The following is a 25,046-nucleotide window of genomic DNA, read 5'->3' as shown; positions in this document are numbered from 1 at the left end:
CCTAGGCTATATGGCATAACCTAGTGTTCTTAGGCTACAAACCTGTACGGCAGGTTACTGTACTGAATATAATTGTAACACAATGGTATTTGTGTATCTAAACATATCTAAACACAGAAAAGGTACAGTAAAAATATAGTATAAAAGATAGAAAATGGTACACCTGTGTAGGGCACTTAACCATGAATGGAGGTTGCAGGATTGGAAATTGCTCTGGGTGAGTCAGTGAGTCAGTGGTGGGTGAATCTGAAGGCCTAGAATATTACTGTACCCTACTGTAGATGTTATAAACACTGTACATTTAGGCTGCACTAAATTTATTTTTATAATAAAGTAGTTGTGCCACAACATTATGGTGGCTATGACTTCACTAGGCAATAGGAATTTTTGAGCTCCATTATAACCTTATGGGACCACCATCATATATGAGGTCTGTCTTTGACCGAAATGTCATTATGCAGTGTGTAACTCTACTTTAAAACTACTATAATATTTACATAATGGTATAATTTAAAAATACTATGTCTCAAGTGATATACAGACTATGAAACTCTATTCTGGAAAAATTTATTGATCACATACGGTGTCCTTCATGAAGCTTTCTCCAATCTGTGTGAGCTATCTTATCTCCAGAATTTTGGGGGTTTACTGTGTCTTCAATTTTGGCATTTAATGATTTGGTTTTTTATTCATTTGGTTATAGGCACTTTCTCTTTTAGATAAATCATAGGCCCCTAGAAGATAATTACAATGTCTTGTACCACTTTGTTTTCTCTGTAGCACCTTGTTTTTCCTTATATATAGTAGATGCTGAGTTAATATTTGTTGAACAAATAAATAATCATTGTGTTTCCTTTTGCCATGTTGAAATTGATTGCAAGATTTGCTGTCTGCTGCTGATAGATGAAAAATCTTGTTTATTTGGGTTTTGGTGGTAGAAGTCCCTAAATGTATCCCATATGGGTGCTTTTGCCCAAGAATCTAAAATCTTAATAGCTTTGTTAAAGAGAATAGACATGTTCCGAACAAGAAAGATTAGTTAATGGAATAAAACAATCGCCAGCTCTGTTCTTGACTGTATTACTTTCAATTTGTGTAGAAAAAAAGAAGGAAGTGGAGATCCTTTGGATTCATGGCTATGCCAAGCCTCAAACCTCTTTGGAGCTCAAATCAAAACCTTAGAGAGCATCTGTCCGCACTCCATTTCCCTAGCTTGGCAGAGAACAATGGAAACCTAAAGTATGTCTCCTTCATTCAGCCTAGAATATTTCTAAATTACTTATCTGTGGGACTCCTGACAGCTCCTGCCTTGGGCAGAGATGCAACAGGGGGCTGCCTGGGTAGAATGATTTGAGGGGCGCCAGAGAGACTCCCTACTCCAGACAATCTTCCCTGTTTCCTCACCCTTTTGTTCCAGTCACCCATGCAAACAGGCTCTCAGTGCTAGTTTTTGGTGAGACTCGGTAGGTGGTAGAGGTTTCAAAACCAAAAGGGGGAGCTTGCATCTGGTAGCACATGCATGTCTTCATTATCGGGATTGGAAATGTCTTCCAAAGACTAATGCATTTCAATTAAATTTGCAAATTTATGACACAGGGCTGATTTCAGTTTTCAAACTGTCTCCCAGACTACTCTCCCTAAATGAGGAAATGAATGCGATGCTGTTACCTTTCACTCTGCACCTAAATCGCCGGGTCGGCTCTGGGTGTTATGTCTACCAAGTGCAGAGTGATTGGCTTTAACTGATCATGCATTCCAGGGCAAGTCCAGGGCTCCCCAACTTCAACTCCCCTGTGGCCTGGGGGAGAAGCTCTGCAAACGGAAGAGGCCTTTGTTCTGCAATTAATCACTTGAAGTCAAAGTATGTTTGGGTACTACAAGTGATAGCTCACAAAAACTATGAAGTGGCTGATCTGTGTAGCTGGTGAAATGCATGCAGTCTCTAAGAGAAGTTTTTTTACTTTTAAATAGGAAAATATCTTAGGAATAGAGTAGGGAAAATTGTCAGATTTAGATTTGACAAAGTACACAATTGGACAAAGTAGAAGTGATATGCTAATTTATCATGGAATAACTTTTATTTTTTAAGAGACAAGGTCTCACTCTTTTGCCCAGGCTAGAATGCAGTGGTGTCATCATAGTAACCTCCAGTTCCTGGGATCAAGTGATCCTCCTGCCTCAGCCTCCTGACTAGTTAGGACTACAGACACACATCATCATGCCCAACTCATTTTTTAAAAAGCGTTTTTTAGTTGAGAGGGTCTCGCTATGTTGCCCAGGCTGGCCTTGAACTCCTAGCCTCAAGCAGTCCTCCTGCCTCAGCCTCCCAAAGCACTGGAATTACAGGTGTGAGCCACCATGCCCAACTGGAATAACTTTTAAAGGCTAAATTCTGGTGTGTTAGGAGCTAAGCCTAAGATTACTTTCTGCTGGTATTCTTACTTTCCTGCTGGTCTGTTTTATCATGGCTGCTAGTGAAACTGACCTGGGAGGCACAGGAGGTGGTTGGTGCCAGAGTGGTCAGGGCCGAAGGTCAGACTCTGAAGAGAAAATGAGCATGGAAGAGTGTGTCTGTCTAAGTATGTGGCCCTGTTGGCCTGCCTGGGATAAATGAACTTGGGGTTACCCATTCTTTCTTACTGTTTATGGCTCTTTTCTCTTAGTTTTATTTTTCTACCCTTTGGAAACATTCCACATAGCCTAGTCAATGATGTTTTCATCAGCTGCTGCAGCAAGGAAAAAATTTCCCTTTAAATTGAGAAATTAATGAGTTTGTTGTTTTTTTTCTTTCTTACAGTAGGGAGTGACTTTACTTATTTCATTGACTTTTATAGCAGTTAACCTCGTGCGATAGTTATGTCAGGAATTCAGAAATGCCTCGTGAGTGACTGTTGTCAAGATGGATAGAAATGAGAGTGGTCCTCACAGCCCTGGTCAGGTCTCTACGATCTCACTTATTTAGAATCAAAGTTGGACATTAGTCCATTTTCGCCTGGAGAAACAATTTCACTCTGTGAACTGGGGGCTGTACCTTGTATAGACTCGAGGAGTATCAAAAGACCTGAACAAACTATATAGAGTGGACAGAGCCTTACTTCTGATGTTCAGGCCACCAGGCAGTGGTTGGAGGGATGGCTGGACACAGCCATATCCCTCTGAAAGCATATTTAAAACAGCCCTTATGGCGTTAATACCATCTATGTTTCAGGTAAGCCTAATGAGAAAAAGATCAAAACGTTGCCCTCAATCTTCTCTATTCAAAATGCCATAAACCATGTGATACTGAGCTTTCTGAGGCAAGGAAGCCATTTCCCTGATGCCCCAAAGTCTATATGCTATTATTCCTTGTGCCTTGGCCTGATGTGACTTAGTTCAAAGCTGCAAGGAGATCATGGCAAAGGAGTGAATATTCACTCCTTTTTGTATTTCATCCTTGAAGCTCTATATACCCCTTTTCTGACTTTTTCTTCTGAAGGGAGACCATAAGAGTGTCATTATTTGCTCATAGAAGCTGTCCCTGGTAATGACTGGTAGAGCAAAGCTATATTGGGTAGTCAGGCCGGTGAGTCATTTATTTTACAGGTGTGATCTACAGTGAGGGCCAATACCTTTTCTATACCACGGAAACCTTATTCACCATTCCAAAGGACCATAGGCCAGAATTGACTGAGCCAGTGGTAAAAATGTGTTTTTTGCATGTTCCTTTGTTCGTCCATGTATTTCTGAACAGTCATGAGAATGAAGAGCTCTTGCATTTATTAGAGAGATTCTGAACTCCTGTCTTTACATTTAGGGTAAGTCCAGTGGTGCAGCAGCTTGGACCTTCAGTTTTTATCATCCTACTTTTTAGGGAATGTGGACATTTCCTGTGGCATGCTGACTTAAAGGCACATTACCTGTTGGCACACAGAGCATACCGTATCCATTTTTTAGACCATTTTTATCTTCTTTCTTTAGCAACGAGTGATATTAAAATCTTTTTTTAAAGAGATTCATATTATAGCTGGTCAGATCTCATGTGTTTCCCAAGATGCCTTTCATGAACCATATTCCCTCAATGTGTCTCTTTTCTTTGCCTTTGTCTGCCAGTATTTCCAAAGCCATTAACTTTTAATGGCTTGGATGAAGAAACATACATGATCTGAGTCGAGCGGTGATTAATTTTAGTCACACTGTACTAGGTAGCTGGTAGGGCTTTCTTTTTAAAGCTAGTAGCACTAGAGGCCAAAAGTTTATTCCTCTGCTCCTGAAGTCACTTCTTGGTCCTGTGGTCTACAATACAAAAGCAAGTAATGTATTAACAAAAATGCCCTGATAATATTACCAGATTGTATTTTCTGTACTGACTGAAATGAACCAATCATATTATTTAGGAGAATTTCTAACATATCACCCATAGGTGTTTAAAAGATAACGCTAATTTTCAGGGGCCAGTTACCTAGCTTTAAACACTAAAATTAATTCCATAGGTTAGAGTGTAAACCCAAACCTGAACCATGATTTGAGACCTGTTGTGTCCAGACGCCAGTCATCAGCCTAAATTCCTTTTTTTCATTATAAATATAACTTAGCCTTCGGCTGGGCTTGGTGGCTTACACCTGTAATCCTAATACTTTGGGAGGCTGAGGCAGGTGGATTGCTTGAGTTTAGGAGTTTGAGACCAGCCTGGGCAACATGGTGAAACCTCATCTCTAAAAAAAAAAAAAAAATATATATATATATATATATATACATACACATACACACACACACACACACACACACACACACACACACCCCTAGCATCATACTTAAGAGTTACTCAAAAGTTAACAGGTTGACAGTCTTGTTACATTTCACACAGATACGTTGAATGGGAAAGAAAGGAAACGAGGATGAGCAGATGAACCCCCCTCCAAAAAAAGTTAATTGCAGTCACAGAATTAAGTTGGGAGAAGCCATAGGCAAGGTGTAATAAGATAGCTCTATTTAATTTTCATTCTGAAGCTATTAAAAGCAAAGGAGGCAAATAGACATTGGAAAGTTGCATAGGGCAGAAATCAGGGAACTCAAGCAAAATTCCAGAAAAGACCATAAATAAAATGAATCATAATGAAATGTGAGGCAATCTCTGCCTTTATGAGAGGGAAATAAATGGGTGCCCCACTTATTTCCACAGTCTGGTTCATCTGGATCTGTCCCCACTGTGCCTGTCTGTATTTGCCAGACACTGGTGATCTCACAGGCTTAGAACTTATCTGGAAAGTAACAAGCAGAAGAGAGTGGGAAAGCTGGCCATGTTGTGATTTTTGTAGATTTGATGTTTTACTGGATCCCAAAATCTGAAATCTTGTGGTTATGGCTGTCAGAAGAATCATCCCCTTGTCTTCTTAAATCAGTTGTCTACCTCTAAGATATTCATAGACAGTTCTTTAGGAAGAAGCTTTCTGTTGGCTTCTGTTGTCTTTCTCCTGAAGAGGAAGGTTTGTTTTGTTTTGTTTTGTTTTGTTTTTCCCCCTAGGAGCTTCAAAAAGTTCTGTTAAAAAAAAAAAAGCAGACCTCTTTTTGTCTAAAAACATACATAAATCATCAATGTATAAAACAAAGTAAAGCTTTTCTAACTGAAGCAGAGCTTGCCAACACTGGCATCTAGAGGATCCCCTAATTCTGCCTCTTCTCCCTGAAACACCTTTGCTGAAGGTTAAAGCTCTTTGAAAAATAGTTTACAAACACTGCTCCAAACTATTGGATTTTCCAGTAGTGAAAAGGAGTGTAAAGCAACCTGAACACTCTTATCTGCCCCATTTCCCCCATATCTCATTTATCTCTTGATTGGCTGGTGTGCTCAATCCCTGTGGTCAAAAATAAAAGCACTTCTGTTATTACAAACTTCATAATGATTTCAGTATCTTCTGCCTTGTACAACACAAACCAGTGAAATACTGAATGTCAAAAGAATAAAGACTTGGTACTTCCTCAGTCTCACAGATGGCTAGATTCTGAAAATTGACTTGATTTAGCTACAGCCGTATGCCTCTAACCTGTAGAAAGCCCACAGTATGCCCATAGGCTTTCCCAAAAGATGAGGCTATAACAGTGGGGAGCCTAAATCTCTAAATGGAAAGCCATGCCACTTCAACTACTTTTTTTTTTTTTTTTTTTTTTTTGAGACAGAGTCTTGCTCTGTCGCCCAGGCTGGAGTGCAGTGGCACAATCTCAGCTCACTGCAAGCTCCACCCCCTGGGTTCACGCCATTCTCCTGCCTCAGCCTCCTGAGTAGCTGGGACTACAGGCGCCCACCACCACATCCGGCTAATTTTTTGTATTTTTAGTCGAGACGGGGATTCACTGTGTTAGCCAGGATGGTTTCGATCTGACCTCATGATCCACTCACCTCGGCCTCCCAAAGTGCTGAGATTACAGGCGTGAGCCACCACACCCGGCCAGGTTACAGTCAACTTCTACAGAGTCAAGACTAGGCAAGAACATCAGAGGACGTGACTCACTTTCCCATCTTATACTTGTGTCTTTCCTCAGTAGACTTTGGCAGCACTTGGTATTTACTGGGGCTCCCAATAACTCCTTAGGGAGCATATGCATGATAATGAGAAAGAGGAAAAGATAAAGTTTTCAAAAATTTTACTGAGACATTTATGAATTCAGAATATATATTTTCTTTCTCTGATATGTTTGTTTGTTTTTCTCCTATATTTCCAAATTCTTTTGTAAGGATTGCCATATAACCTTTATTTTTTTTTATTTTTATCAATTCAGGAGGTACATGGATTTGTGCAGGTTTGTTACACGGATATATTTCATAGTGGCAGGGTTTGGGCTTCTACTGTATCCATCACCCGAAGAGTGAACCTTGTACCCAGTAGATTATTTGTTGACCCTCACTGTCTTCCCAGTCTCCCCACCCCCAGCGTCTGTTATTTCCCTCTATATGTCCATGTGTAACCACTGTTTAGCTCCCACTTATAAGTGAGACCATGCAGTATTTGATTTTCTCTTTCTGAGTTATTTCACTTAGGATAATGATCTGCAGCTCCATCTGTGTTGCTGCAATGGACGTGATTTCATTCTTTTTATGACTGCATAGTATTTCATGGTGTATGTGATCCACATTTTCTTTGTCCAGTCATCTACTGATGGACATTAGAGCCAACATTTAGGCCAGAAACAAAAACAAGTCCGCAAACAATGAGGAGGTTGAGCGTGTATGCAGCTAGAAACTGTCTAACCAGCAAATTTTCTTTGATTAAATGCAAAAAGCCCTTACCTCCTAAGTGGGAGAAATAAATTCCAGACTTGGGACAAAGTTACATAACCTCACTGAGTCTTAGTCTCCTTGTGGGCAAAGTAATGTGGATACTTTTAAGTATCTTGGAATCTATACATAAGATGACGTGTAAATATTTAGCACATTTGGGTGGCCTTGAGTATCTTTTTCCTTATTTAAGACTTAATCAGCTAATCAGTAACTGGAACTATACTTCTAAATGTTTTTATAGTTTTTTCCCAAGGATAAATGCAAAAAGCAATCATTTTATAACTATTTACTAAACATTTAAACTGTTTAAGGCAGAAAAAAATTATCAATGCATGTCATTTGTCACGTAGATACTAAGAACTGACTTGAGCATGGTACAGTGCTGGGTAAAGGAACAAAGAGAGGTCCCAAATATGGATAAATCCTGCTCGTTGTCCTCAAGTCATTCCAATGGTTTAAGAAAAATAAGACACCTACTCAGTTCTAAGATGAAATGCCTTAAGTACCTTAAGAGAGGCACAAAGTGCTTTGTCACTTAAGAAAAGAGCAATTACTTCTGGCTAAGAGAGATGAAGGAAGCTTTCGTGACTTTGACACTTAAGCTGTAAATAGAAGAATGGGAAGAATTTGAATGCATGGAAATGACTCAGACCGTCATTGAGGGAACAGTAAAAGCAAGATGCAAAGGTGAGAAAAAGCCATGTACAAAGAATGTAAGTCGTTTGGGTGGGTCATGGAACACGTGGAGTGCGGTGAAGGAAAAGATGCTTGATCAGTAATCACATATAGTATTTTCTTTAATTTTTATAGCAACAATATTATTAGGTGTGGTATTATTCACACTTTAAAGAGATGAGGAAATTGAGGTTTGGGGGTTACATGACTTATCCAAGGATACTCAGCTAATTAAACCAGCATACTACGAATACAACAACAGATCTGGGTCTGAAAAGGTAAGATAAGTAAACTAGGTTTATAACGGGGAGATTGTATTGCCAATCCAAAAGCATAAGATTTTGAATCCTATGATACAGTCCAGGAATTGGCAGACTACAGCCTATGAGCCGGATCTGGCCCACTACCAGTATTTGTCAATAAAATCTATCAGAACATAGAATAGCCCGGTCGTTGATGTATTTTTCAGATGGCTGCTTTCACACTGCAACAGTAGAATTAATTTATTGTCGAGTGCACAAGTAAGAATGTTGAATTCAGTGTAACTAACGTGTGCATGTGGGCAGGGAGATGGGATTACTAAATGTGTGTTTTAAGCAAATTGTATAACATTAGCTAAATAAAGAGCTAAGCTACTCAGCCACTTACAGATGCCAACAAGTATGTGATTAATATTAAGTAAGATATTTTTATTTGAAGCATGGAAGAAAAAGCACATTTTTTAAATGTCTGAGTTGATAGATCTTTAAGTATTTACTATTTTGAAGATTTTTTGAAGAAATTTTAAAAATAAAAATATAAAAGATAACATATCACACCCATATTCCCACTACCTAGAATTATAACTATTAACATTCATCATATATTCTTTAAGATTTTAAGTTTAAAAATGAAGTATTACAGATAAAATGAAATTCTACTTGGCATATTATTGCCAGTGTCATTCTCTTCCCAGATCTTTCTAGCAATAACCTCTATCATGAAATTATTGAGTATCTTTCTAGTCTATCTTGAATACTTTTATATGTGTGTATCCATATATAAATACAGATAGATGTCTGTATGTATGGGTTCAATTTAAAATTATACGCACAATGTAGCATACTGCATGCAAATAACAATAGCAGCTTACATTTATTCTGCTATTACCACCTGCCTGGAGCTGCACTGCTGTTACAGGACCCCACCGTTTACCCAAAGCTAGCCTTTGGGTCAGGGGTTTCCTCACTATAGTCCCTTCTGTGGTTGCCAGAAAGATGTTACAGGAAAGTGGTCCCAATCCAGACCCCAAAAGAGGGTTCTTGGATCTCACACAAGAAAGGATACAGGGTGAGTCTGTAGAGTACAGGGAAAGCAAGTTTATCAGGAAAGTAAAGGAATAAAAGAATGGCTACTCCATAGGCAGAACAGCCTTGAGAGCTGCTGGCTGCCCACTTTTATGGTTATTTTTTGATGACATGCTAAATAAGGGATAGATTATTCATGCCTCCCCTTTTTAAGACCATACAGGGTAACTTCCTGACTATTGCCATGACATTTATAAACTGTCTTGGCGCTAATGGGAGTGTGGCAGTGAGGACGACCAGAGGTCACTAGGTGGCCATCTTGGTTTTGGAGAGTTTGGGCCAGCTTCTTTACTGCAACCTATTTTATCAGCAAGGTCTTTATGACCTGTATCTTGTGCTGACCTCCTGTCTCTTCCTGTGTCTTACAATGCCTTAGCCATCTGGAAATGCAGCCCAAAAGGTTCCAGCCTCATTTTACCCAGCTTCTATTGAAGACGGAGTTGCTCTGGTTCACATGCTTCTGACACTGTCTCAGTCCTCTTATTGATCCTATGTAGCATGCACTATTACTGTCATGTTTTTTAGGAAATAAGGCACACAGAGAGTTCCCTTGTGCAGGGTCACACAGTTAATAAGTGATAGGGCTGAGAATTAATTCTGCAATCAGGCTTTGGAGCCTGAGCTCTTGACCGTCATCACAGATGGACTATTCACTGTATCACTGCAGGATTCTTCACTCTCTCAATATCATGCCTCTGATTCCTGTGATTTTTGAATTCGTAGATCTAGTTCATTCCTTCTCACTGTTACACCCTATTCTGTTGAATGAATACAGTACATAAGCAGCATTGCACGTTGCATGGTGGTTAAGACCTATGAAATGGGAATAGTAGAAGTTCCTATCTCACAGAGTTGTGAAAATTAAGTTTAATTCAAATACAGTAGGTAGAACAGCACCTGGTACAGAGTAAGTACCCAATAAATGTTAGTTGTTATTTGCTATTCTCATATATCACCCAGTTGAACCTATTCATTAGGTTGTCTGCAGTTTTTCTTGATTGCATATGTTGCCACAGTGAAAGCTCTGTGACTGTTTATAATTCTTTTTGGTATCTCCCTACAAGAAAACTTGATGGCTTGTAGAGTGTACATGCTTTCAGTTTTACTTGATATTGCCAAACCCAACTAGACCAATTTCTTCTCCTTAGTGCACTGTGTGGCACTTCCCATTCCCCTACATCCTCACAAACAGTTAATATTGTCTAATTATTTACATTTGCCAACCTGATGGGTAAGAAATACTATCATGCTGAATTAATGAATTTTTAATAAGTTGTATTGAGATAGAATTCACATATTGTAAAATTCACCCTTTTAAAGTGTACAATTCCATACACATTAGTATCACTTCACTACACAGTGGTTTTTAGTATGTTCACAAGGGTCTACAACCATTACCTCTGTCTGATTTTAGAGGAAATCTTTGACTGGTTAGCAATAACTCCCCATTTTCCCCAGCATGGGGAAACCCATAGTTTTGCTAACCTACTTTCTGTATGGATTTGCCTATTCTGAACATTTCATATAAATAGAGTCATGTGTTTTTGTGATTGGCTTCTTTCACTTAGCACAATGTTTTTGAGGTACATCCATGTTGTAGCATGTATCAGCAAATTCATTCCTTTTTATGGCTCAGTAATATTCCATTGTATGGATATACCACATTTAATTTATCCATCAGGTGATGGAAATTTGGTTGCTTCTACTCTTGATTACTATAAATAATGGTTCTATAAACATTCATATGCAAATTTTTATATAGACATCTTTTCAATTTTCTTAGTTATAGATATATTTATGTACCTAGCAGTGGAATTGCTGGGTCATGTGGTAACGTTTTGTGCTTAACGTTTTGGAAAACTGCCAAACTGTTTTCCAAAGTAACTGTGTAATTCTGCAATCACATCAACAGTATATAAGGGTTCCAATTTCTTCACATCTTCATCTCTAGTACTTGTTACTGTCTTTCTTTCTGATTCTAGCCATCCTAGTGGATGTGAAGTGGTATCCCATTGTGGTTTTGATTTGCATTTTCTGATGACTAATGTTGTTGAGCATCTTTTTACGTACTTATTGACCATGTGTATGTCAGCTTTGGAGAAATGTCTATTCAAATCCCTTGTCCATTTTTAGAGGAGGGGGTATAATTTGTTGTCTTATTTGAATTGTAAGAGTTCTTTATGTGTTCCAGACACAAGTCTCTATCAGGTATATGATTTAAAAATATTTTCCCCATTCTGGAGGTGGAGGTTGCAGTGAGCTGAGATCGCATCACTGCACTCCAGCCTGGGCAACAGAGCAAGACTCTGTCTCAAAAAAAAATATATATATATATATATATAAAATATATATATTTCTATATCATACCTATATGTATTATATAATATAAATAAATGTATTATATAATATATAAATAAATGTATTCTATATTATACATAATATATAAATAAATGTGTTCTATATTATACATAATACATAAGTGCGTTATATATTATACATAATACATAAGTGCGTTATATATTGTACATAATACATAAGTGCGTTATATATTGTACGTAATACATAAGTGCGTTATATATTGTACGTAATACATAAGTGCGTTATATATTGTACGTAATACATAAGTGCGTTATATATTGTACGTAATACATAAGTGCGTTATATATTGTACGTAATACATAAGTGCGTTATATATTGTACGTAATACATAAGTGCGTTATATTGTACGTAATACATAAGTGCGTTATATATTGTACGTAATACATAAGTGCGTTATATATTGTACGTAATACATAAGTGCGTTATATATTGTACGTAATACATAAGTGCGTTATATATTGTACGTAATATATAAGTGCGTTATATATTGTACGTAATATATAAGTGCGTTATATATTGTACGTAATATATAAATATAATATATAAATATATTTTTTTGAATGGGAAAAAACCTACAGAATGAAAAATACATATATTTATATTTTCCCATTCCGTAGGTTATCTTTTTTCCCATTCTATAGGTTATCACATCTTAATTGACGTGAATTGGTGAATTTTAGTATTTGTAGTTTCACATTTCCTCAGAACTTCATTCTTCAAAATCATCTCAGTATCTGCTAAGGTGGATCACAAGCCAGCTAACACTGAAGTAAATAATGCTCTGTGCACATAGTACTCCATCCATCAGAAACTACCACATTGTTCACAAAAACAGGCTTCAGCTGGTGAAGAAAATTAAGTTTTGATAAAGCAGAGAAGACTTCACACCTAATTAGGATTTGAATTTAATAACAAGGATTGAAAAAACATTTCAGTATTTTCAGATTGCTGATGGATTAATTCAAAAGCATTTGGGTTTATGTTTAACCTGCCTTACCTCTTTTCTTTCCTTTTCCCTCTTCCTTTCTTTTCCCTCTCTCCCCTGTCTTTTCCCTATTTCTATTTCAGATTGAAAATGGCTCAGGAATCAGTCAGCAAATTGACTTCAGAGAAGAAAGTGGACACAAAGAAAATCAATCCCACTGCTAGCCTGGTGAGATATATTTTTCAACGTAATCTAACGATTGTCATGAAAATTGAGGTGCGCCCAGGAAGGGCTAAAGCTCAGAGATGAAACGTAGTATCCAGATTCTCAGTTCCCATCCCAGAGTAGCATATGGTTAAAAAAAAAAAAAGTATGTGTGGGTGGAGGTACAAAACATAGCTTTATATGTTTTTCCTGTAAACTCAACATAGGTCGTTTCTGATAAACCAAATTTAGCCACTTACCATTTCACATCCTTCCACACCCTACCCGCAATACAGTCACCCTTATCTCAAAGTATTTTTTTCTCGAAATGTTTAAATATATTCATTCTCTTCAGTTCCTTTTCCCCATTAAAGAAAGAGGCAGGGATTCTCCTATTTTGATAGTTGGGAAATTTGAAGTGCAGAAAGATACAGCCTACCCAGGGTCACTTGGCAAGTGGATAACAAAAGCCAGGACCAGATTCTGGGTCTCCTGACATCTCTCCCTGTGCTGGAGACCAGCAGTCTCCCCAGCCTTCCTAGATTTGAGATTGCATTGTCCTCCAAAGTCCAGTTTTCAATAGAGATCACAATGAATCTCCACCTAGGTGTTACGGACAATAGTCATAGAAGAGCTACATGGTTAGGATCCCAGGATGTTGAGAATGAAATGGCCTGGGTTCAGATCACAGCTCTGCCACTTAAATAGTTGTAAAACCTTAGTGAAGTTACTTTGTTTCTTTCTCTTCCATGAAAAGAACATACTACTTTTTCTTTGGGGTTATTGTGAGAAAACTGAGAAAAGACATGTAAAATGCCTAACACATAATAAGAGCTCAATAAATATTAGTTGTTTTTCTTGTTGCTGTGAATTTCAGCTGCTTTGGTTGACCCTGCAATGAGGAATGGCAATGAGTGGGAAGTGCAAGTATCACCCTCCTCTCTCGGATTTTTCAAACTCTGTCCTCTCTGGGCCCTGATGTCCCACAACTACTTACTTTATCCTTTTAGATTATTAGTACCTTTTTGCTGGATGCTTCAAATCCTTTGAAAATCTAAATGGGTTCTAAGTTATAAAGTGAGATTATTTCTGTTGATTGACCATAATGTTTCTCCCAACAACCCCATGAGCAGCTAAATGAATGTTGCATGAGGTTGATGAATGAGAAATGGAGAAGTCCGGGCTATACTTTTTGGTCGGGGAAAGCCATGGTTGAGCACATGGCCCCTACCTAACCGGACATGTCCTTTGTACCCTTTTGATGGTATATTTATGACATTCATTTGTATGATTTTCAGTGGCAGTCGGCTGAACCCTGATTTTTATCTTCCTCCTTCATGAGCCTCTCCCTCTTCCTCAGACCTTTTATTTGGGCCTCTATCCAGACTTTTACAGCCAAGCTTGTTCCCCCAAGGCAGAGAGAATGGGGTCAGCCATATAGACAAAAGGGAAACAGTGGGTTTACGACCTCCCCTGTGAGCAAGCTCCCAGTTGTGATCCTGGGCTTGTTGGGGCTGCTTATTTTATTGTCTGTGTGGGTGGGTGGGTGGAAATCAGGGAAGAGCTTGTAAACTGATTCCTGATTCAATTTCGCAAGTTAGGGATGGGGTCCAAATTTAGGATGGGTGTCAGAAAATCATCAACTTAAGTTTATATCTAGGCCAATTTAGTAATTCACTGCAACATCATATCTCATAGCTCATAAGCAGCTAAGGATCCATTCTCAAAGGCTTCTCTCTGCATCTGCTCATTCCAAAAGAGTATACTTCTCCCTTTTCCATTTTAGCCTTCTATTTACCCTCCTCCCAGAGCAGGCACACCATCCTTACCATACTGATGTGTGTGCTTCCCTAGTGTCACAGATACCATGGGGGTCCATGTTGCTGTGTAGTGTGCTCCTGTGTATTTTTACATCTCCCCAGCAGATGTCCATGTCCTTCCCTTTAGAAGGCAGTCCCTGAGGAGGAAGCTCAGAGAATGAAGAGCATAACATCCATGGCAAATCGGGAACTTCTGCCATTCTGCAGAGACTAAATCTGGTCATCTCCCATTTTGCATGGCTTTTGTTGAGTTCTGCCAAGTTGATCATTGGAAATAGTAATTTTTTTTTCATATCTTCTTGGGCATTCTCTAATTCCATCAATGAGCCAAAGGTAGGGACGGAAGGGGTCCTTGAGTAACACTACAAAGTTAGGGTCTTTGTCACAAAAGAAGAGAACAGAAAAGACCACCCTGGCATGGTAAAGGCCCGTGTTTTAGATGGATGTAGTTGGTAGATTGGCTGGTTATTGATTTCTTGTTTGTTTTTCTGGGGAGTAAGGGTGATAGGTAGGGAGGGGCAGATAACTAAGAGCTTAGGGAAAGCAGTAGAGGTACTCTCATTTCTAGGCCATTTGGCACAATTCCGGAAACTCAGCATTCTAGACCAAAATTTGAGAAATGTATCAAAACTTGAGAAAGATGAAAGAAATGATACATTCATTTTTTTTTCCTTAACAGAAAGAAAGACTGCGTCAGAAGGAAGCCAGTGTGACCACTAACTAAGATGAAGACACATGGAAATGATGGCATCGGAGATGGAGGACCTTGCACGCATACTCTTTGTGACCACAGGGTTGCAGGACGTTCTTGAAAGATGTGTCACTAAATGTTTGTTTTTGCTCATCTCTTTCTGAGGTCATCTGCAGAGAGTGCCCCATGCCTTCTTTAAGAAGTCCCTCATTAAGCCACAGGAACAATGGAAAACTATTTAAGGGAACATTGCAGAAATATTTGATGACTGTTTCTTGTCGAAGCCCAAAGTCCACTCTAAGAGCAGAAGAAATACCAAAATGTTTCCAAAATTTTTTTAAAAGCTGAGATTTCCAGCTTTATAACCAAAGCTTGATATATGTCACATTGTCACAGAAGAGAGAAAGGATCATTGAGGACAGTTGCCTTGGGAGAGTTCAAGTCTTCGTCGTTACACACTGCTGTTTTGATTATTGGTCTTAGTTTTGATCCTGTTGCAGCAAAATCCTGCAGCATCTTTCTCTCCAATAATGTTGCAACTCACCAAAACTATTCTTGAAGAGGTCCAAGAACATGTATTATCCAGACTAGAAAAATGATTTTTTGTTGTTATGGTTTACGTGATGAAAAGGAGAAAAAACAGAATCATACCTGGGTGGAGAGAGGGAGACAAATAGCCATAAACTTCATCCTGGAGAACAAGTTACCATGCAAGGAGTTGACATCAGTTGTTAAGTGAGGCCCATTCTTGTTTTTACTTCGGTCCTTTGTGGTTTTTCTGGGCCAGCAGAGATTCTGCACCCCAACTCCCAGGAGAAAATGTAATACCTGAGCAAGCACAGCCTTGGGTGTGCTTGGACAAGAGACCCAGCGGCAGAGCACCTTTTACATTTTGGACCGTTCATGAATGGGCGATGTTGTGTTGATATGCAGCCGAGTTCTACGTTATGTGCTGTGACTGTGCAGCGGGACGACCCCCATCCCCAGGAGGCAGTTTCCAGACAGGGGAGCAAATGCAACTCACAGCCCCTGCTCATGACCTTGGCTGACAGGCATGTGAAGTAGGATGAAGCAGGACTCTTTAATGTCAAAAAAACTGAAGGGCAGAAAAAAGGTTCCTTACATCAAAATGAAAGTAATTACAGTAACAGAAAACTTCCAAGTGGAATATTGTTCATAGGCAGCTCTTTCTGACCCTGGCTCTTGAGTCACATAAGGAAACCACCTTTGACCTCTCTGACACTTTTGTCTTTAAGCCACCTCTCTGAATTTATCTTGTGAGGGGTGAAGAAAGGACTGGAGGTGAATGGACAATATGATCAAAGACTCATTTTTAGGCCTTGAAGAGGCTGAGCTTTCTCCCCCAATTGGTGGAGGACAGTCCAGAGATGAGCAGAAATCTTAAATTCCTTCCTGATCCAGCCTCCACATGTGGCCTGCCCCTTGCCCCAGCATCTTTCCAGAACCCTTGGACTTGCCAGGTGCCTGAGCATCTTCCCAGGATATGCCTGCCAGCCAGCAGCCCCTCAGGAATGCTTCTATAATAGATCCAGTAATGAAAGCAGCACCATATCCTAATCTAATGTCAGCTTCGAGAATGAAGACTGCAGTCAGGATCAAATCAAGTCACAGAAGCCATATTCATGCAGGTGCTAACTGCCTTTTCTACTGGTGCAACTGAAAGGAATATGGTAACATGGTTGGATTTTTAAAATTCAAAATGAAGGAACAAAACAGAAACGCCGAGAAGGAACATGCATGACTAAAAAGGCTTGAAGTTGCTTGTGAGCAAGAAGCTTTTTATGCTGCTTTCATACATAGTTTCTCTTCATTTTCACTTAACTCTGAAGACAACCAAAAGAACGGATCCATTAAAAACTAATTCCACTTATAACCATCATATGCTCCTTCTAGTGTTATCATGCACAAGAAAAGTGCCAGTTTTACCCATGCCATAGAAATCAGCTCTTTTGAGTTATGTGGGGCCAGCAGAAGTCTCAATCCTTATAGGCTTGATGGTGAGAGCAGCGGGAGGTTTGAGGTGTAGTCACTGCAGTCCACTTTTGTCTCTAAATAGGATGCTTACGAGAAATCAGTGAAGGTAAGCAGGGCTGCCACTGTGGCCACGTAACCCTTCAGGAACCAGTGCTGAAGAATAATGAGTGAGAACACTTAATTTGAGAGTTAGACAAATACAGCCCACTTTGGATTTCATCCTAGTGAACAGACTAAAACTTTGCAGTAAAATACCTATTTCTACAAAGCAAGGTTTGCCTGCCTCGGTTGGGGAAACCTAGTGGTTTTGTCACACTAGTCGATGTATGATGTTAGTGTTGTAAGACACCATGGCAGAATCTTCTATTATTCTCACCTATTCTGAACCCTGCATCATGTATCTGGGATGCCCCCTCCCAAGTCCACCAATGTACCACATTGCTGACACAGCCTTCATTTTTAACTCAAATTGATGCTCAGTAAAGGTCAATGACAATTTGTTCATGGAAGTTCATCTAAAATAACCTGGAGGCCTTGAAAATGATCCCTCTAAAATGCTGTTGAGCTTGTGTTCAGTGCAGCAGGAGGATCTGAACTTTTCCTGGAGAGGTGATCAGGATGCCATTTGGCAGCTTAAGCACATCCTGCCAGCAGGCTTTAAGTGGCTGTTCTAGGCATAGCCCTCCCTGAACTAGAAAGGAGAGTAACCAGTTTGCTATGCTGCGTCTAACCAGACACACCTGACGTAGTAGTAACTCTAAGAACCCTTAACTTACAAACAACTTTGTCTCCTCTTAGACAAAATTCATTAAATCTGAGGACACAGTTTGACAGTAGTTCAGATTCTTGCATGGGCAATTGACAATAAGCATCAGAGCACACAATATCATAAGTTACATAAATTACACAAAGTATATCATAAATTACACTACAGACACGTTAGGTAGAAAGCATCAGGCCCGGGCCGGGAGTGGTGGCTCATGCCTATAATCCCAGCACTTCGGGAGGCCAAGCGGGGGCGGATCACGAGGTCAGGAGATTGAGACCATCCTGGCTAACACGGTGAAACCCCATCTCTACTAAAAATACAAAAAATTAGCCGGGTGTGGTGGCGGGCGCCTGTAGTCCCAGCTACTCGGGAGGCTGAGGCAGGAGAATGGCGTGAACCCAGGAGGTGGAGCTTGCAGTGAGCCGAGATCGCACCACTGCACTCCAGCCTGGGCGACAATGAGACTCCGTTTCAAAAAAAAAAAGCATCAGGCCCATGAAGTATCAAAAACCAGGTTAGGAGGTGTGCTGTATGGCTTTTATCTCAAGAAGTGGCAGCTTACTGGGGAAAAAGAAATAAGAAAAAGTGTGGCCAAGCAGAAGTGGATGTTTATGATGATGGTGGGGGCCCAGGGATCATAGGTGATGGCCCTACTGCCCAACAGTTGCCTTTTGAATCCTTATGTTGATGATGGTGTCTTTCTACACACTCACTGCAACTACTCAGGAATTATGGAGAAAGATTTTCTGAAATCTGAGAAGTGGAATAAGGAAACCCAGTGGAGCTATTACACTTTTAAATGTTCTAGCCAAAACAAATTGCCAGTATGGTTGAGGAATTGAATATCAGATGGCATGCAGTCTTCCCTCCCCTCCCCTATCAAGGACAGTAGAAGCTGCAAACCTCTTCTCAGCCTCCTTCAGGCACCTCCTGTTTTCATAAGCACCATAAAGAATGGTGTTTCCTAAATGAAAAGTTCAGATACTGCTGGTAAAACTGGAAAAACTGAAGGAAGGAATAAAATATGTTGGTAGTATTAACACCTCCAGTAAGATAAGTCATTGGTACGGTTTTTTTAAGGGCCGCAGTGAGATGTAGCAGAAGAAATAAGTGTATTTTGGGCAAAGATTTGCCTATTGGCCTGGGATTGCACATTATGATGTTTGCAACAGAGAAATTTTCATTTTAATGATACTCTTCCTTTCTTGAAAGTTATATGTCCTCATTTCTGTTTCTGCTTCTCCCTTGGCCAGTGTCATTGATGCAGATCATTGCATACAACAGCACAGCAAATTGCGCCAAGTCAGTGTGTGAATGGGAATTAGCAATGCACGCTTGCAGGCTCTTTTTCCAGGAACCAGGCTGTAACATTGACCGGGGAACCTCTTCATTCCCTGACATACTAAATTGGTCAATTTTGTAGTACTCACCTCCATCCACAAAAACAACCAAGATAAAATCAATTTGAAGCTTTATATGACAAAAAGGAAGAAGTCCAAAAATATATAGCCTTCCCCCCCCCACATATCTGATCCAAATATTAAATATCTGATTTTATAAAACAGTTTAAATTGTCTTCTTAAATTGCTAACAAGAAGCATCAGTTATATTTGAGCTTCATTTTTCTTTTATCCTGTCTGTCCTAATAAAAACAAAAATGGCCAAAAGGTGGAGAGGAAAGAAAAAGCTTCCACTTTTTAAAATTTGTTTTGTATTAGTTATTTTACCTTTAGGGACCCTACAACTGAAGAGAGTGGAGAGAATAAAGAAGTGAACTTTCATTCATGTCTGCTACTTTGTCCTCATAAAGAAATCTGCAACACGGAGGAAACCAGTCTGTGTGGCCAAGCTGATAGGATTTGAAAAGAGTGGATAATTTTTAGCCTTTCCAAAATGCAAATAACTTGTTGGATATATTTCCATTTTCCAGCTATAGAGAGAAACAATCCAGCTGCCTGGAAACTGTTACTAGTATAGAAGTGGCTTAAAGAAAAGCATCTTCAAATACTTGACTCAGCAGATCTTTCTTCTTTAGACTTACATAATGATATTCATCTCTCCATTAGCAATTGAATCCAGGCATAACCGGGCTCAGTTACACAGCTTGTCTGTGACTGGGAAGCCCATTTTGTGTCATTTCTGCACACCCGTCCGCTGTTGACACCTTATTAGAGGCACTGCATTTTGGTTTCACAATTCTTCATCTCCCTTCCCAAGGAATGGGCAATCTACTGAACTTCCAGATCAATGCTTTGTTGGAAAGTGATGAATTTAAGAGAGTTTTAACATGTCAAATTTGAAGCCAATTCAGTATCCTTATTTGTTCCAAGACTTAACCAATACTGTGATATAAAGTTAGCATTTGGGAAACTTGTGTAGTTAACAACTTGGAAACATGAAGATATTAAAATGGCAGCTGGCTAACTGTCTCTTAAGCCACTATGCAATTTCTACCAATGGAGAGATTAGGGAAGCAAATTAAGCCTCATTCAGTAGGTCTGCTGTCTGGTGGAACTTACAGAACTCATTTCCTCCTCTATCCCCAGCCCTTCTAACTACTCTGGTGATAACCAGGGGCATAGAAGACCTTTTCTCTCTTACCCTTCCCTTCTCTGATAGGGTGGTGTCCTTCAGTCAAGAGCTCATGTGAACTCCAGACTTTATATTACATCTCTGAAGTTCTTGATGTGGGGAAGATTGACTTTTATTCCATTTTTATATGAAGGTGTTAGATATAGCCATCAATTTATTTTTCTACATTCCCTCTACGCTTATGTAATTTTCTATTTTTAAATCTTCTCTTAAATATACTGAGAATCTCTAGTCTCCTTTTCTAAAGGCTGATCCAACTACACTTGTGGGCTATTTTTCCAAGCTTTGTGTGAAACTTGATGACATTGGGCCAGCAAAATGCAAAGAAGACTATAGTTTCAGGCAGAAAATCACGTCCGAAGAATTTGGCATGGATTAAACAACCTCTACCACACTATAGCTCTCACATAGGCTGAACATTTTCCTAAATTCTACCTGTGCAGACACTGAGGGGCTCTCTACCTTTGAAACTATGAGAACGTCTTAAATGAATATGAATATTTCTCTCCATGTATAGTATGAGCTGCCAATGCATTATCTTAATACATCAAGAAGGAAATCAGATTTCAGGTACACATTAGCAATGGTTTGTTAATGTCCTTGGCAAACGTGTACCTACTTTCCTTCATTGTTCTCTTCCGGGGCTTTCTTCCACTTTCCTCTTATGAAACAAATGTGTTTTTGACTGTTCACTGGGTTCGCTTTCCAGATCTCTTTCCCAAATGAAAGGTTAGTCCCATAGACCACTGGCTATTCAGGGAAATTACTCTCTACCTCCCCATGACATGGATGATAAGTGTTGAGGGATGAACACTCTGGAAACTCTTAGCATGGATTTTGAATTCCAGATTTCTTTATAGGAGATGTATAAAAAGGAGTTTATAGCATACAAAAATTACACTGCTCTTCCCAGTAAGGGACTAAAAGGACATTTGAAATCTTTACATTTTAGATGTTTTTGTGAATTATAAATATCTCCTTTTTCCTCGCTTCATGCTAACTCGTCTCTAGATAAGATCTTATTTCTTCATACATTGGGCCACAAGGCATAAAGAAGGTAGCTCAGCGCCACTGAGATTGTGTTCTGCATAATATTTGGAAGGCTTCCATTTCCATTGAAAACAAATCCATGAGTGAGAGGGAAAGTCTAGTATCAATTCTTCTGTTTGCTCGCAATGACACAAGTAGGTTTTGGGGATCTACCTAAGGGATAGGTCTACTCCAAAATTATTAAATTTATAATTGTGCAATTCTGTAATTTCCCAAGGCATAAGTAATATGACCCTACTGTCAGCTAGATGTCTTATCTTCAGAGAGAGTATGCATTAATAAAAAGGACTTCCCTTTAAAGAACCAATCTAAAATACTAAAAAGGCAGAAACTTTTAAAGTTAGAAATTGGATAATTTTTAAGAATCTTTAGAGAAAACATTGATTTATCATAGTCTTTCTTTCATTGAGTTTTCATTTAGACTAGCATGGCAAGCAGGGTGGCCTTGGACTTTGATTTAGGGGATCGTGCTTTGGCCTGGAAAATAACCACTGGCCTGCATGCCTAGAACCTAAGTGAAGGCAGTCAGCATCCTAGTATGAATCAGACCTAGCAGAAATGTAAATTATTTCAAGTACTTCATGGTTTAGTTTTCTTAGTGACACCCTGGACCCTGGATGCTGCTTTCTAAAGTGCACCTGATCCATGCAGTTTTATGTCTTCATATAACTGGTATCTTGTGAGTTTGCAAGCAATGGGATGAGCAAGAAAAAAAGGACGCATGGAGGAGAAAAATTTGAACGAGGCTAGTGCAATGTTTTGCTGATAGATTACATTGTTAGGGAGCTGGTGATTTTTTGCCATGGTTGTATCGTGGACAGCTTTTCCGTGGAAATTCAAGGCATCTGTATTAGGCAAATGTGAGTGCCCTTGATCTTGTATTGACCAGTGCCAGACAATGTACTGGGAAAGCAGGTACCCCAGTGAAACTGGTCTGTGCTTGGTTTAACAGCTCAAACAATTTCAGATCCATGGGGCTGCTTGACCATAGAACCTGTTTACTCCATGCCTGTTCAAAAGTCATTTTGACTTCTAGCTTTGTTTCACTTTCTTCTTTCAATACTTCTGTTTCCGCGTCCTTTTCCTTCATATTCCATGGCTATTTCTTTCCTACTTTACAGTTTCCCCCAGACCCAGATTTTTTCACCTCTCTGCATCTTAGACAACTGAGTATCTCCCTTGGCCCCTCCTCCATCCCCTCACACCCTGTGCTCCATTCCTCAGCCGTTTGGACAGGGAGCCCCGCTGTCACCAAGGAGCCCATGTGAGACACACTGCTGTGACTGTCTCTTGTTAATGTCAGCATCACCTCATCACTTAAGCAAAAAGGAAAATCCATAAAAGAGATGGAAAATACGTCTCTTTTTATTTTACTTTATTTTAAGAAGGTTGGGCGGGGTGGGGGGGTGGTTCTTATTCTAGGCCTTCTCAATTTCTCATAGATTTTACCTTGAACTAATTAAGGCCATTCTCTTGATAAATTTGTACATCAGACCGGGTCACCAGCTATGATGCAGAAGGCCAGATTTTTGAATCTCAAGTAACTTTCTGTGCTGCTGGACAAATTGACTTAATTCTGTGCAGGCAAACACTTTGAATCATAAGGATTTTTATTGCCACTCCATTCTTACTACTATGCATGATTCAAACATCTACCCCTGTTCTGAATCAGGATGTTGACACTTCTTGGTTATTTTCAGATGAACAGTAACTGCTACACTCTTGAAAGCACTTAAAAGTGTAAGCATGTCCTAAATAGCCATTTAACCTGGTAAAACATAGGCTTTTCTGTTTAAGTATTAGACCAGTCTGTAGATATAATCTGAAAAGATTTTAGGCAGTAATGAAGACAGTTGGGGAAAGGAGAAGGCCCTTTAAAGACATGAAACCTTACACGCTCTTGGGATATTTTTAAGCATAATAAGCTCATTGGATTCAGGTATTTTTCCCTTTGCATTTTTAAAAATACGTATTTCTAATTTGTTTGCATATTTAATTTTGTCAAAGCTGAGAAATGCTCATGAGTTGAATTTATAAATGTCATTTGCAACCAAATGAAGTATTTATTTTTAAAAAGAGAGTGAAGGAACCAACACTGATTTGTACATAATAAAAATATGTGTGTATTATATATATATTTTTTTTCCTCCTTGACAGTACTTGGTCACAATATCAAGTGTATTTTTGTACATAATATATATTGATTAGAAAAACGTCAATTGTCTATTCAAAAAATTCTATCTCTGTGATAGATTATATTTATCCTAATCTGTTGATACCTCTGTTAATTTGTTTTAAGAGATAGAATTATATTTTTTGGAATTTACAGAGAATTGCATTCATGGCTTTCAATTGTAAATATGCTAAGGGTATTTTAATAAATCTTGGTTTCATGTCCATCTGGTGTGCAATGCAGATTTGTTTTCAGGAGGCATGTAAAGCAATATCCCAGTAGTACTGTAATGTGGAGAACACCAGTCATTTCTAACTTGCGTTACCACTCAGGTACACTATTCTGAGCTGCAAGAGCTGAGTCTGAGGAAGTCTATCATTGGTATTTCCGTTTTTCTCCCATTTGTACCCTATCAACTGTGGGCAACTTGGCCAGGCATTCAAGGCTAACAACCAACAGACAAAACCAGCCCGGCATTGTCTCAACAAGGCTTACCCAAAAGCAACACTTCCTGAATATACATTGCCCAAGGGACGGGGCACAAAGAGATTGGTGACTTCAGGCTATAGGTTGAAAATAATAAACTGGAGAAACAGAATAGAAACATAATTGTATGGATTCTTTTACTAAGCACAAGGTACACATTCTTTTCAAGGAATAATATGAAGCATGCAGGTATTTTATAAACATAAAATCAAAACACTTTAAGCAAAACACTCTTCTATTTAAATACAAATGTAATTGTGCTTTTTAGTTAATTCATTTCTTAGGTGTTCCTGAATGCCATACGCTACAGTTCTAGATATTTGCTGCAATATACCCTATTATGTATAGCAATGTTTAATGAACATACATAGTTATTATCTAGGAAGACATTTCACCACTACAAAATCTTCTAAATCATAGTCAGCTGCAAAAATCTTTGGACATTGGAGAAAATATCTCAGTAAAACTTCTGAAGTTCAAGGGAATTGCTAAAAATCACTTACTGTTGGTGAACACTTCAAGACTAGAACCCAGATTTCTTGACACTAAGGCCAAAGCCCTTCCAAGTGATGGATTCATTCATCAAATTAGACCGCTCTCTCCTTCAAAATACTCTATCATGGAGAAATATTCTAGAACTATTCTTTGAAAAGAAGAATCCAAAGGCCGCTAACATTTTTGAGAAACAT

The 25,046-nt window shown here is 39.0% G+C and overlaps 1 protein-coding gene across 3 annotated transcripts in view; it reads left to right on the top strand.

The window, feature by feature from the left end:
- FMN1 (formin 1) overlaps window positions 1–24,097 on the top strand; it is a 431,150-nt gene extending 407,053 nt beyond the window's left edge. For all 3 annotated transcript variants that reach the window (XM_055098140.2, XM_063596522.1, XM_034938470.3), the window contains 2 exons: window positions 12,721–12,805; window positions 15,281–24,097. In XM_055098140.2, coding sequence (XP_054954115.2) covers window positions 12,721–12,805; window positions 15,281–15,325 — 130 coding nt within the window. In that variant the 3' untranslated portion in view covers window positions 15,326–24,097. The remainder of the gene's footprint in view (window positions 1–12,720; window positions 12,806–15,280) is intronic.
- The last annotated feature ends 949 nt before the right edge of the window (window positions 24,098–25,046 follow it).

Source organism: Pan paniscus, chromosome 16 (genome assembly GCF_029289425.2).
Source record: "Pan paniscus chromosome 16, NHGRI_mPanPan1-v2.0_pri, whole genome shotgun sequence".
NCBI classification, from domain to species: Eukaryota; Metazoa; Chordata; class Mammalia; order Primates; family Hominidae; genus Pan; species Pan paniscus.
Note: the sequence above shows the minus strand (reverse complement) of the source record. Positions and strands in the feature narration are given on the sequence as shown.